Source organism: Rhipicephalus microplus, chromosome 2 (genome assembly GCF_043290135.1).
Source record: "Rhipicephalus microplus isolate Deutch F79 chromosome 2, USDA_Rmic, whole genome shotgun sequence".
In the NCBI taxonomy this organism is placed as follows: domain Eukaryota; kingdom Metazoa; phylum Arthropoda; class Arachnida; order Ixodida; family Ixodidae; genus Rhipicephalus; species Rhipicephalus microplus.
This window is the reverse complement of record NC_134701.1, coordinates 24,841,673-24,854,590: the sequence shown is the minus strand read 5'-3', so window position 1 is coordinate 24,854,590 and position 12,918 is coordinate 24,841,673. Positions and strand designations below refer to the sequence as shown.

Sequence of the window (12,918 nt, the reverse complement as noted above, 5' to 3'; positions counted from 1 at the left end):
GTGTCTCCACTGTGGTTATTAAACTTCTCAGCGCAAAAAATTTCAGACAAGGAACACAAAAAACGAGGACGAGCGTCTGTTCTGTTCGTTGTCTGAAATTTTTTGTGCTGAGAAGTTCAATAATGAATAACCAACTAGCCCAATCCCACACTTACTCCAGTGTGATGCTGTTCTTGAAGCTGGCATCTAAACGTCCCATCTGGTCAGAGATTTTTGTTGATTTCAGTAAAGCAAACTCTGCCTTCCTTATATACTCCCTTTACCATACATTTTGTACAGCTATAGTATCTGAAGTGACGCAAGGTAGTGGCAACACGAACAGAACAGTTTATTCTGTGATACATGGTCTTTATTATAGTCTGAAACAGTGACAGCCGAGTACATCGGGGCTGACGTGCTATCTAGTGATAAGGAAATGGGCGGGTGATAGTGGTTTATTGCCAACGCTGCATCTCTTCCCCCTTTAAAAGCCTAGTCCTTCCGGAGAGTGTCATGTTCGCGTTGAACGACGGAGAAGATTTGGGACTGCTTCCGGCGCCCTGGTTGCTCGAGTCAAGACGGGCGACTGAGGGGTCGCCGGACTGGAGTCAAAGGTCGCTGGACTGGCTTCTCGAGCGTCTGGGGCCGGCTGAGTTTCCGCTGGACTTGTGCCAGTTGCCGATGGGTTCTTTTCCGGCGTGCTTGACGTCAGCCATGCCCTCAGCTGGTCGACATGCCGGCGCTGGGTCCCCAGGGGTGTCTCCACTTTCACCATCCGTTTGCCGTCCGTTGCTAGTACTGTCCCTAAAAGCCGTTTCTGCACTTGTTGAAATTGACGGGACCAGATGGGCTTTCGGGTGGGAAAAGGGGTGGCGTTGTGACCGACAAAGGTCGTTCTCAGGTAGCCTCGGCCTCTGCAGGCACTGCCCCTGCTGGAAAGTGGGCGGACAACCTTCTCCGGGGCTCGAATCCCAGCAGCAGTTGAGCTGGTGATTTGCCACTCTCGAGAAGCGTAGATCTGTAACGGAACAGAAGACGAGACAATTTTTCTTGCAATGTGCCGTGCTTGTTTTTCTTGAGGCCCTCTTTTATTGTTGGCACCACTCGCTCCGCTAGTCCATTTTATTGAGGGTGGTACGGCGCCGTCTGGACATGGCGTATGCTATTTTCACGCGTGAACTCTGCCATCGTCGCACTCGAAAACTGGGGGGCCGTTGTCAGAAACCACACACTGTGGGACACCAAAACTAGCAAAAATTTCTCTAAGCAAAAGATTAGTTGTGTCTGTGGTAGCTGTTTTTAGCGGCACTGCTTCTATCCACTTTGTTTCCACGTCAACTATGACAAAAATTAGGTACCCATCAACAGGATCTGCAAAATGAATGTGAACCCTGAACCACCGCTTCCCTGTCTTAGGCCAAGGTGATGGCACTAGCGCCGCCGGCATGGACCACCCTTGCACATACTGAGGACAGTTTTGCACCAACCTTTCAATATATTTGTCTAATCCTGGGTACCAGAACAGCATGCGAGCGAGCCTCTTCATGGCCCTAACACCTGGGTGCGTGTCGTGCAGCTCATTGAGTAGGCACTGACGGGCCGCCTCTGGCGCGACTACACGATGACCCCAATAAACGAGGCTATGGCTCACGACAAGTTCATGTCGGCGCGTGAAGTACGGTTGCAGATGCTACTGCTGCCCTGTAAGACGTGATAGCCAGCCCTGCTCAATCCACTCCCGGATTCACCGAAGTGTGCTGTCCTCCTGGGTCAAACTAATGATTTGGTTAGACGGAAGTGCACTTGCGTCAAGACCCTGCGTATACAGTACGTATTCTGTCACTTCTTGACTTCCACGTTCATAGTCTCCTGTCAAAGGCAAGCGACTGAGGGCACCTGCGTTACCGTTTTGGGTTCCCTTGCGGTACTCTAGATTGTACTGGTAAGCTGATAGAATAAGCGCCCAACGCTGAATTTGAGCTGCCGCCATTTGCGGGATGGGCTTGTTGGGGTGAAAAAGCGCGGTAAGTGGCTTATGATTTGTCACCAGCGTGAAACGGTTCTCCAGCAAAACACCAAGGCCAGCGCTTCTTTCTCTGTTTGAGAATAATTGCGTTCTGCTGACGTCAACGTTCTTGAACGAAAAGCTATCGGGTGATCCACGCCATCAATGCGATGCGATAATACTGCCCGCCCCTAAGCCATCTGATAAAGCATCACACTCCAGTCGCAACACTTTCTGTGGATCGTAGTGAACCAGAAAATTCGCCTTTACCAAGGCGCGCTTCGCTCCTTTGAACGCTCTTTGATGCTCTTTTTCCCAATGCCAGCATTGTCCCTTGCCCAGTAAGCGATAGAGCGGAGCCAAGGTCGTGGCCAAATTTGGCAAAAATTTCGAGTAATAGGTTATGAGCCCCAGAAATTACTTGAGTTGGCTTACGGATGCTGGCCTTGGAGCAGCTGTTACGGCTTCGAGGTTGTCCCACAGTGGGTGAAGGCCGGTTGCATAAATCTTGTGCCCCAGAAACTGCACTTCTTTTTCACGGAACCGACATTTGGCTTTGTTCAGTTGGAGGCCATTGTCACAGAGTCTCTGGAAAACTTCTCGAAGCGTGGCAGTGTCCCGTTCTTTCTCGGCGATTATGATGTCGTCTAGGTATACACATACTCTTGGCAAGTCCCGGAATAATGACTCAATGCGCCGCTGGAACAATGCAGGAGCTGTCGAGATGCCGAAGGCTAGTCGGTTGTACGAGTACAAGCCCTGGTGTGTATTGATGACAGTCATCATCTTCGCTTCTTCATCAAGGGGGAGCTGGTTATAGGCATTGCTCAAATCCAGTGTAGTGAAGACTTCTCTCCCGTAAAGCGCGGCAAAAATATCATCCACCTTAGGTAAAGGGTATTGTTCCAGGTGAGTGGTCGGATTCACGGTGAGCTTAACATCACCGCACAATCTGATGTCTCCATTTTTCTTCACCACTGGTACGACGGGAGCAGCCCATTCGGAAACACTCACCGGAATTAGGACACCTTGCTGCACGAGGCGGTCGATTTCTGCTGAGACTGCTTTGCGAAGCGCGAAGGGCACCGGGCGGGCCTTCAAAAACCGAGGCACGGCCCCTTCTTTTTTGTACAGCTTTACAGGCGGACCTTTGTAACAGCCGAGCCGATCTTGAAATAAGTCTGAGAACTCTTCCAGCAGCCCTTTTAGGTCAACTTCTGCCTGCAGCGCGTAGACACTCGGAAGAGCCCTTTCTTCTAAAAGTGACACGCCCACTTCACGGAAAGCCTGAATGGTGTTTCGGCCGCACAATAGTGCACCATCACAAACCACTACCACAAGCGAACTATTCACTCGTGTCTTGTCGTATTCGACGCTCATGACGACTCTGCCGACCACTGGAAGAGGACCGAGGAAGCAGGATAGTCGAAGTGGCGTTTTTTCTAGTCTTGGCCACCACTTACGGTTTTTCCTGAAGACCTTTTCTGTAATCACGCTAACTGATGAACCCGTGTCGATCAGCATCCACAGTGTCCTGCTGCCCCAGACAAGGCTCCGTTCGATGGGCCGTGTATCTGGCTGGTCAACGTTGTTCTGGGCAGATAGGGCGAAAAGCGTTTCCTCCTTACTGTCCTCTCCGTCTGAAAGCTCTCTGAGCGCGTACGATCCTTGCAGGCTACTGCGCCTGCGCTGGCACATCCTAGCAAAGTGTCCTTTAGTGCCGCACTTGTGGCCCACCTTCCCGATATGCTGACATTCGTGTTCCGAGTGGTTGGAGCCGCACCTCCAGCACGAATGACGCGGTGCGCCTGTGTCGTACCCGCTGCCTTTTTTTTGTCCGCTGCTACGACGCCTTTGAACCAGGTGCACGTTACCCGCGTCGTTCTCGTTGTTTACATCTTTCATGGACCGGACGTTACGGGCAGCTGTTTCGAATGACATGTCGAATTCCTCAGCTTCATGCACAGTCAGCTTCCTTTGCGTCAGCAGAAACCGCCTGACTTCATCATCCCGTATGCCGCACACTATCCTGCCACATAGCATTCTGTCCAGAAAGCTGCCGAAGTTGCAGTCTTTTGCAAGACGTCGCAAGTCTGCGACAAAATCTTTGACCGTCTCGTTGTCTCCTTGCCTCCGCACAAAAAATGTGTTACTTGCCGCAGTCTCGTTCACCTGCGGCTTGTAGTGTTCTTCCAACACCTTTGAGACGTCTTCGTACATTAGGCTGTTCACGGGCGTCGACGGGCATCGTCCCTGAATGACTCGAACCACGCTGTCACTGAGTGAGGCTACCAAGAGTGCCCGGCGCTTTGAGGAGTCCGCGATATCATTGCCTTCAAAGTAGGCCTCGAGACGCACCCGGTAGGCATCCCAGCTGTACACTGCCTCGTCAAACTCCGGTGGCCTCGATCCCATTCTCGTCGCCACTGAAGTGACGCAACGTAGTGACAACACGAACTGAACAGTTTATTCCTTGATACATGGTCTTTTTTATAGTCTGAAACCACGTGAGACACGAGTGACAGCCGAGTACATAGGGGCTGGCGTGCTAGCTAGTGATAAGGGGATGGGCGGGTGATAGTGGTGTATTGCCAGCGCTGCAGTATCCAGTGTGGCTTCTTATGGTAAGCACAAATGCCTATGTTCGTGTGTCACAAATCAGGGCATTCAGTCAAACAGGAACAGCGCCATGTTTGAGTAGCTGTATCGAGACAATGAGCTCCTTCAATTCTTCGACAAATGGCCGCGAAAATTCATTAACATGGCTTGGCTTCCCGCCGCCATAAAACACACAAATCACAAAAGGCTCCTATTGTTTCGAGTTCATAACAAACCCAAGGATAGTCTACAACTGACTTCTGATACTCTTCGCAAGCAGAAGCCCGTTAATGTTAATATTTAAAGCAATCTCCTAAGGTTTACGGGTAACTTGTCTCACAGTGCAGAGAACTCTTTTTAAGATGCCGATGTGGCAATATTTTTTACCATCAATACGTAAGATTCCCGGCAAGCCAGGGGAGCATTGGCATTGGCATTGCAGGGGAGCCATGTTCGAGATGAGATTTCAGTTAGGCTAACCAACCTTGCTCTCTTTATGCCATCTGAATTTAACCGAAAGTCGAGGACTCTGGTGGACCTAGATTCATGGAAGGCCACAGAGTTCCGGTTCTTTGTTCTGTATGTTGGGCCCTTGGTTTTGCGTTCAGTGATATGCAAAAGAACGTATGAAAACTAACTCTTCACGTGGCAATCACAATTCTTGTGTCATCAAATGAAGCAGAAAGCTTGGACTATGCTGAAGAACTTCTACGATGTTGGATCCGTGCCACTGCTGAAATACAGACAGCACCAAGTTTCGCATATTGTGCATGCACTATGCCATCTTGCTACCTGATGCTCGACATTTTGGGATGCTTGACAACTGGAGTGCTTTTCCATTTGAAAATCACATGGGCAAAATGAAAAAGCTTTTACGAAAGCCACAGTACCCCTTTAAGCAACTGTCAAATAGGCTTGCTGAACAAACTAACTTGAAGAAATTGAAAAGCCCTCCAAGCAGCGCCACGCATTTTCATGCTGAACATAACTATGGGACCCTACTTCCCCACTGCCATGGCCCACAATTCATTAAGGTTGTCCTTCCTGGAAATGTCGTCTTCGACACTGGAAAGCGAAAAGTTGTCTAAAGTGTTTTGATAACAGCATTGTTGTTGTCCAAAATATTGCTCATTTGCCCGATAGCAGCCCTTGCATTACTGAAAGAACATTTCTAAAAGTTGACAGCTTTATGAAACACTATATTCTTCATATCCTCTGGGAAGTTTCGTTGTGTGCCGGTTTTCTAGCTTGCAGTCATGGCCTTTGCGTTATGTGACTGAGAAGTGTGTGAAGCTTCCTTGAGGAAGGAACTCTGCCGTTCTTCTCATTCATTGAAAAGTTCAGGCAAGTTCTCGTTATATTGTTTTGTAGTTACTTGCAAAAAAATGTATGCCTTTTTATCTTTTTCGGGCAAACAATATTTTATAGTGAAGCTCCCTGAAGAAGATCACAGTGCAGCTATTGTCCCTGCTAGTTGGCTGACAGGAAAGGAGTGCCTTTGGCCCCCTGACTTGAAAAACATTACACACCTTGTGAAAACCATGGATGTGCCAGGTGATGAAAGGAGTCCTCTTCCCTGTGTGCATTCGTCAAGTGTTACATACACATTTATTCATGAAGTTATGACCAATACCATAAAAATTTAACATTTGCTAAAGGGCTATCTTAATTTCTATTTCTTTACAAAAAAAAACTATTATCTTGTAAATCAGCATTATTTACTCAATGCCAAAAGTGTTGCATACAAGTGTAAATGCTTGCTTTATGACATAGTCTAGCTTGCATTTATCTTTTATTGCCACATTCCTGATTATTTGCAGTGGTATATTCTGTATTTTAAAAATACGCCTAGTTTCCGCATGTGATTTTTTACATGCTTGAAAAAATTTCGTATAAAGCCAACTGCACGCCCATTCAAATCGGAATACAAAAGCACTTGCTTAATTGTGCAACCACAACTCCTGTTCTGGTGAGCTGAAATATAGATTAGGACATTTTATTTGATGCGTTAAATCCCACTTCCTGAATGTATGATTTCGTGGGTGATGCTAAAACAAACTACTGCGTCCCATATCTTCAAGTCGTAGGTCTAAATTTGGGGCTATCTTCGCACCTCTGGCTTCATTTAGCTCACAGAACTTGTTGCCAGCATTGTTTTTATTCTATACTTGTTTATTGCAGCGCATGCTTCACTCATCTGTCGCTGCTCTACTGACAGTAACAATATTACTTGATAGGGTATGTATTTTTAAGCCAGGATATAAAACGGGAAAGTTGCATCATGTGTTTTCATATGTGTTACGCTTTTAAACTAATATATGACAATGTACATTAGAAACATATGATGACAGATGAAGGAAACTAAGACGAGCTCAAGAAAGCTGTGACCTTGAAAGTGAAATGGACCTTGGAAGGGGAAAGTGAAAAAAGAAATGCAGAAATGACAGTCCAAATGTTGTCGTGAAGCCACCACTGCCACCTCGTTTCATAGCGAAGAGTAAGTTATTAATTCTTTTGTTTGTTTCTCAACTTTCACCTGATATGTTGTCACTTTTTTTATCACAAAGACCAGTGAAAATGTGACAAGCAGCAATTTGATATGGGAGACTCTGGTAAGCTGCTCCTCTGCGAGTTTTCTTGATATTGCCTTTGGTTTATTTGTGAATGATTAAAGTAGATAATTAAAGTGCAGTACGTGCTATGAAGAAAAGCTTCCACAAACATTGTCTTGTTTGTTTTGCTAGCTAACAGTACATACCTTAAATCATTTATGACCATTGGCCTGACTACACCCACTGCAGGGCAAAGGCCTCTCCCACTTTCCACCAATCAACTAGGTCCCTGTACATTCTGCTGCCATGTTATACCTGCAAATTTCTTAATCTCATCTGCCCACCTAAATTTCTGTCTTCCCCTCACGCATTTGTCAACCTTAAATGATTACCATTTGTTGAAGTTAGTTTCAGCGTTGGCTTGAAAACAATTTTATAAGCAATCTCCATGCTCATATGCTACGATCAAAGGCAGTGACACCTGCATAATCCTGAGAATTACAAAAGACATGTCCAGTGCCCAAGAAGCAAGCATTCTGTAGATCTTACTGAGCAGTGAAGAAAAAAGATTTGTTCCGAAACTCAGTATGATCATGAGGCACGCCACAGAGAAGGGCTCCAAGAATTTCGATTATCTTGTGTTTTCTAATGTCCACTGACATCGTACAGTACACGAGCCTCCAGCATTTCACCTTCATTTAACTACAGCCACGTGTCGAACCCACTACCTTTAAGTCAGCAGCCGAGCATTGTGGTATACATAAGCCGATCATTAAACTGTTTCGTGCTCACTTCCTTAAGTCTTTTAGATGAAGCTAAGCCTTCATGCTGCTTGATATTGGTACTTAAATTAGACGTAACTAAAAGGAAAGTGTAGTCGCCGCCTATGTTGTCTCTGACGACTTTGGCAACAATAAAAGCAGCACCGCTGTGGCTCGCTCATATGGCTGGGTACAAGTGAACTGCGTGCCAGACTTTGCTTTCACAGGGGGAGAGCAATGCATCCTTCGTGTTTTCTTTGATGGAACTCTAATTTAATATAAAAAAGTTAGCACTATCTAATACATGCACCATATACAGGTGATATCCCCCCCCCCCCCAAAAAGAACATGTTAGACAAAAATAACACTTGCTAACTTGCTAATAAGATATCGCTAAGTATTATAAAAAGCCTTCAAGAGCGAATTTTTTTTTTTGTTCGCTCAATAACAGCTTTAGCAGCGTCACTTCAGTAACAATCACGATCGATGCAACTGAATGCGATTGATTGTGATCGCTGTATCGATCGTGCCTGCATCACTTCACAGTTTGAAGAACCTCGCACATAGTTTCTCATCCAAAGCGTTCGTGCATCAAGCTCGAGACAAGCGCTTATGCAATGGGCACTTTAACCTGGCACATAATTCTGACCCAATTGAGTCAAGATGACGCAGATGCGCCAATAGACACATGTCAAATTAAACACACACAACGGATGACCACAATTTACTTTATAATGCATACAACATTGCGTATTCTCCCCACCTGGCTTGTTTGCTTTCATATTGTGTCGCGCTAGCAGGTTCTGTTTGTTGCTGTTTTCTGAAGATTCATCCACACTTACATGACTCATATGGGTGCACAGCGTAGCGCATATCGCAAGAGATCACCAAGATTCCCACGTTGCGACACTTGAGTGACACATCACACACGCACATGTGGCAACGCTGATGCCATGGCTTTTGCAAGCGGTAAATCACAGACGCAAACATTCCACAAAACACAGACGGCACATTAAGAATTCACTTTACTGCACACTAATGAGTGCGACAATCCTCGAGACTGGTCACCCTTAAGAGATTAGTTTGGTGCACCCTAGCGACGCAGAGAATACACGCCATGTTGTTTCTTCACGCTGCCCGAATCGATGAAACGCGATGAAGCTCTGCCGGTTCGGTGCACTTCAAACATGATAAAACCAATAACGTAAGCATACAATGACGACCGGCGAGGATGATTCCGAGTGCGAGTGCACGAAATAGCTTCTTCATAAAGATGGGACCATGAAGCTCACTCAAGCAATCATAAAACACCAGAGGAAAACCGAATGGATGCCTATCTGCCGATTTCGGTGCAGAGGCAAATCTCCTCTCGTCCCGAACGGCAGCATGCTAAATTTGCAATTGGTTTTTCGTGACTGTACGTCATAGCAAAATGCAGCCGTAGTTGTATGCATATAATAAAATGACCAGTGGTGCACTTTACTTTTTATTGCAATAGCAATGATATGGACACTCTCGGCTAGATTTTCGCCGTTGGCATCGGTGTCACTCACCATATATGTATACGTACCTATGAATATGAAAACGCAAAAAACGAAAATAATCAGGAAAAAGAAACCGGCACGTGGAATAGAATGTGAGACCTATGAATTGTGAGTGCTAGTGGTTAGCCACTCAGTCACAAAGGAGCACCTCCTTCAAAGTTTAAACGGCAAGCTATTTATATCTATTACTTACCCTTGGTGGTACGCATTTTGGGGGGAACTACCGTGTTTTCAGCATTAACAGTAAGACGGCGCAATAAGTGCGCATCGACACATCGTCACAATGCGGCGGCATGCGCTCTGATCTCCCACGCGTACTTTCTCCCCGAAGAGGGGGCCGAGTGGACGCTCACGCATGCACTTATCTCGCGATGGGGACAATTGTACATCTTGGCTGGCCTTGGGCTTTCACTGGAACGATTCTCTTGTAGTTACCAGGCGCACAAAGGTCACTGCAATCGTTGCGCAGTCTCTCTTCGCGATAAGGGAGCGCTTTTCAAGGCACGGTGAATAAACAGCTAAACACTTATTCGTGTTCATCTGTACCTGTGAGTACAATTTATCATTTGTACGTTGAGAAACAGTGGGCACCTTTCGATCTGCTTATCACTCTGTACGTGACATTCCAATTTGTTGCGATCGCGTTCATGGCTTTGCCTTTGCGGCAAACCTGTGGCTTTTTATTCTTAGATTGTCACCCACTAAAGTAGTCGAATTTTTAGACACTAAAACCCGGTTTTACACGCCAAGAACAGGCAGACTAAGCACAGTTTTAGGCACCTAAAATCGTAAATATATGCACAAAAAATTTTTTCAAATTTTCAAATTTTCGTATAAAAATGTGCGTGAACTATGACTATGCGCGACAAAGGCCTAGATGGTTTAACATGGCCATGCAATTGTCCTTTTTCCCGCATGGTTTGCAGAACATTGTCTCTCCTGTTTGTGTCCCACGCGATGAGTAAAGTGTCCACTATCAAATAAAAACACTCCTAGGTCACTACCTTTTTGACATGATCGAGAAGCGCAGCACAAGAGCCAATAGCCAGACCGCTAAAAGGTCAGAAGGGTCATTTAGCCTCGTATTGGCTGCAGGTTCAATCGTGCCGGGTCAACTTTTCACCGATCTATTAAAACCCTCAATGGTCTCTCAACAAGCTTGAGCGTTTTAAGCTGGCAAGTTTAATGCATGCACTGGGCACTGGCGATCCCATCTGCTAAGATTTTCATTGCTGTACACCTCGAAAAGTGGTTAAATGTCAGAGTGAAGGCTGCTTGCCTTTCATCTCCCAGGTATGCACCCCAACGTAGAGGAGGTGATGTACAATAAGAAATGGTCCTTTGGTACGTCACAGTAGTAAGTAACAATGCGAGAATCATTCAACATGACACGTGGTGGAACCTATTGCCTGATTGGAACGATGAAAGTTGGTAGAACTGTTAAAAAATACAAACGAAATCTTTCTGCAGTTTTATTTTTACTTTTTACTTTTAATCGAATGCACCCATTTTGTTTGCGCTCGTGTTCTTGCTGTTCCCACATTGTGGCAGGGCCAGCCAGGCCCTGACCGTGCTTGGCGTTTTTTTTTTTTGTGCATTATCCATTACAGTAGTTCCAGTGGTGCTATGAGCTGTGTCATTACAAGAATACATGATCAGTGGTGCTATGAGCTGTGTCATTACAAGAATACATGATCCATGCCAGCCGCTCCAAACGTGCACACATAGAGGAATCCTTCCCACTGAAACAGGCAGTTTAGTACGAAGAACACCGAAACGATACAACACCTCTTTCGTGCGCAATCTGGCTTTGGCATGTTATGCACACGTCACAAATGACTCCAATTTTCGGATTGTCCGCGGGCCACATTTTCCAAGGAAAGGCGCTTTTGTGTTGGGAGGACGACATCCGGCGACTAACAACCCCGCGTGGCGCCGGCTCGTCTTTCCTGCACCTGTATTGAAAGGGGCACAGGCGGTCTAAAAAAAGGAAATTAGCTCCCGATGGGACGGGAGCATGTGTACGCCCCTGAAAAAGTTTAGACTGCATCGGACTAGGGAGCTGACGTACAACCAACAAGCGCGGCCGTCGGTGTCGCGAGTCTTGCATAGGCGGCGAGCATGGAGTGACCCGCGCAACGTATTGAGACGGCTGCAATTCCGGGCACCCTCGTCTTCTACCAAGCCAGCGAGATCTTCAGCGGCACCCGTCAACTCCCCTACGTGTACCGAGAGCTGGCCTAGTCCGTATGGAACATTTTATTGTGGTTTTTTTAACACTGTTAATTTTTTACAACCAGCCTTTTTTTTTAATATGTGTAATGTGCGCTGCATCGCACGTCGAAGCTCAGAAGCGGGAGCCTGAGCTTTTTCTTCTTTGTTTTTCGTAAATTTTCCATGTGTCTCCAGTAGTTTCGTTTTGTTGTTATCTTATTATTCTGCGCATTTGTCTTTAGTCTGTATGTTTTATAGTGTTTTTCTAACACATTTTGTTATAAGGCTGTTCTTTCCATCGCACGTACCAGTTTTTCTCTCTGTTATTTTTGTTAACTCCTGCCTTTGTCCTTGTTTTAATTAAATGCTGGTTTGTGTGTAATCAAATGTCCATGTCTGCTCTATGAGCACGTCAGTCAGGCCCACACATCACCACATGTGCAACCCCGCACGGGTCGACCAACCTGCAAATAAATTTGAGATGTGCCACTTCCGAGGCGTTTCAGGCGTCGCAGGCCAAAGCGTAAAGTGGAAGCCTGCGAGGCTGCCGCGCGTCGATGTTGGATCGGCGGGGCCTCACCCGAAGTGTGTGACATTATCTGGCGTCCACGACAGGACTGGCCAACTACGTGGTGGTGTCTGGGAGACTGACGTAACTCTGAGTGTTCAGTATGTAGCCGTTCTGTTATTGCTTTGTTAGTTGACAACTGTTTATAGCAATGGGCGACATGGAGCTTGATAAGCTAATTGAACAGGGCAAAGCCTTTGGCTTTGTAGGCAAGTTGTATAATTTCGTCGAAAAAGAACGAAATAGACTTAAAGAGGAGCGCGATGCGGAACGCATTGGCTACAGGCAACATTTGGAATTTTTGATGGAACAGGAGCGACAAAATTCAAGGCTTAGAATTCAGAAGGAAAAAGAGCGCTTGGGACTGTGTGCCACGCAGTCGGGTCTCAGCTTAGCCGCTAGAACGCCCAGTAGCGTGACCGACCGTGGCCCGAACAAGCAGTCGTACCAGGATCATCTTCAGTTACTGCGCCACAAAATCGAAAGTAGACGGCGCATGCTTGAGACCTGGGATGCAAGGCACGAAAGGGGGCAAAGAGCCCGTAGATGCCAAACCGCTGAGACCCTGCCAAAATAACAGTACTGATGAGGCGAACATCGAATTCACGAGTGAACCTAAAGAGTTAGCTGCTGAAAGTCCCGTTGTGGCCACAAAGGCCACTGAAGGCCGCAGTGATGGCGACGAGGTGCTGTGCCT

At 46.5% G+C, this 12,918-nt stretch overlaps 1 protein-coding gene across 19 annotated transcripts in view; it reads right to left on the bottom strand.

The window, feature by feature from the left end:
* The window catches only part of LOC119169171 (RING finger protein 141), a 158,201-nt gene that overhangs the window by 90,554 nt on the left and 54,729 nt on the right, over positions 1 to 12,918 (bottom strand). The window contains exon 2 of one of the 19 annotated variants that reach the window (XM_075886322.1): positions 6,112 to 6,158. The exons of the other annotated variants lie outside the window; for them this stretch is intronic. Within the exon in view, the coding sequence (XP_075742437.1) occupies positions 6,112 to 6,125 (14 nt within the window). The 5' untranslated portion in view covers positions 6,126 to 6,158. The remainder of the gene's footprint in view (positions 1 to 6,111; positions 6,159 to 12,918) is intronic. 19 annotated transcript variants of the gene reach the window in all.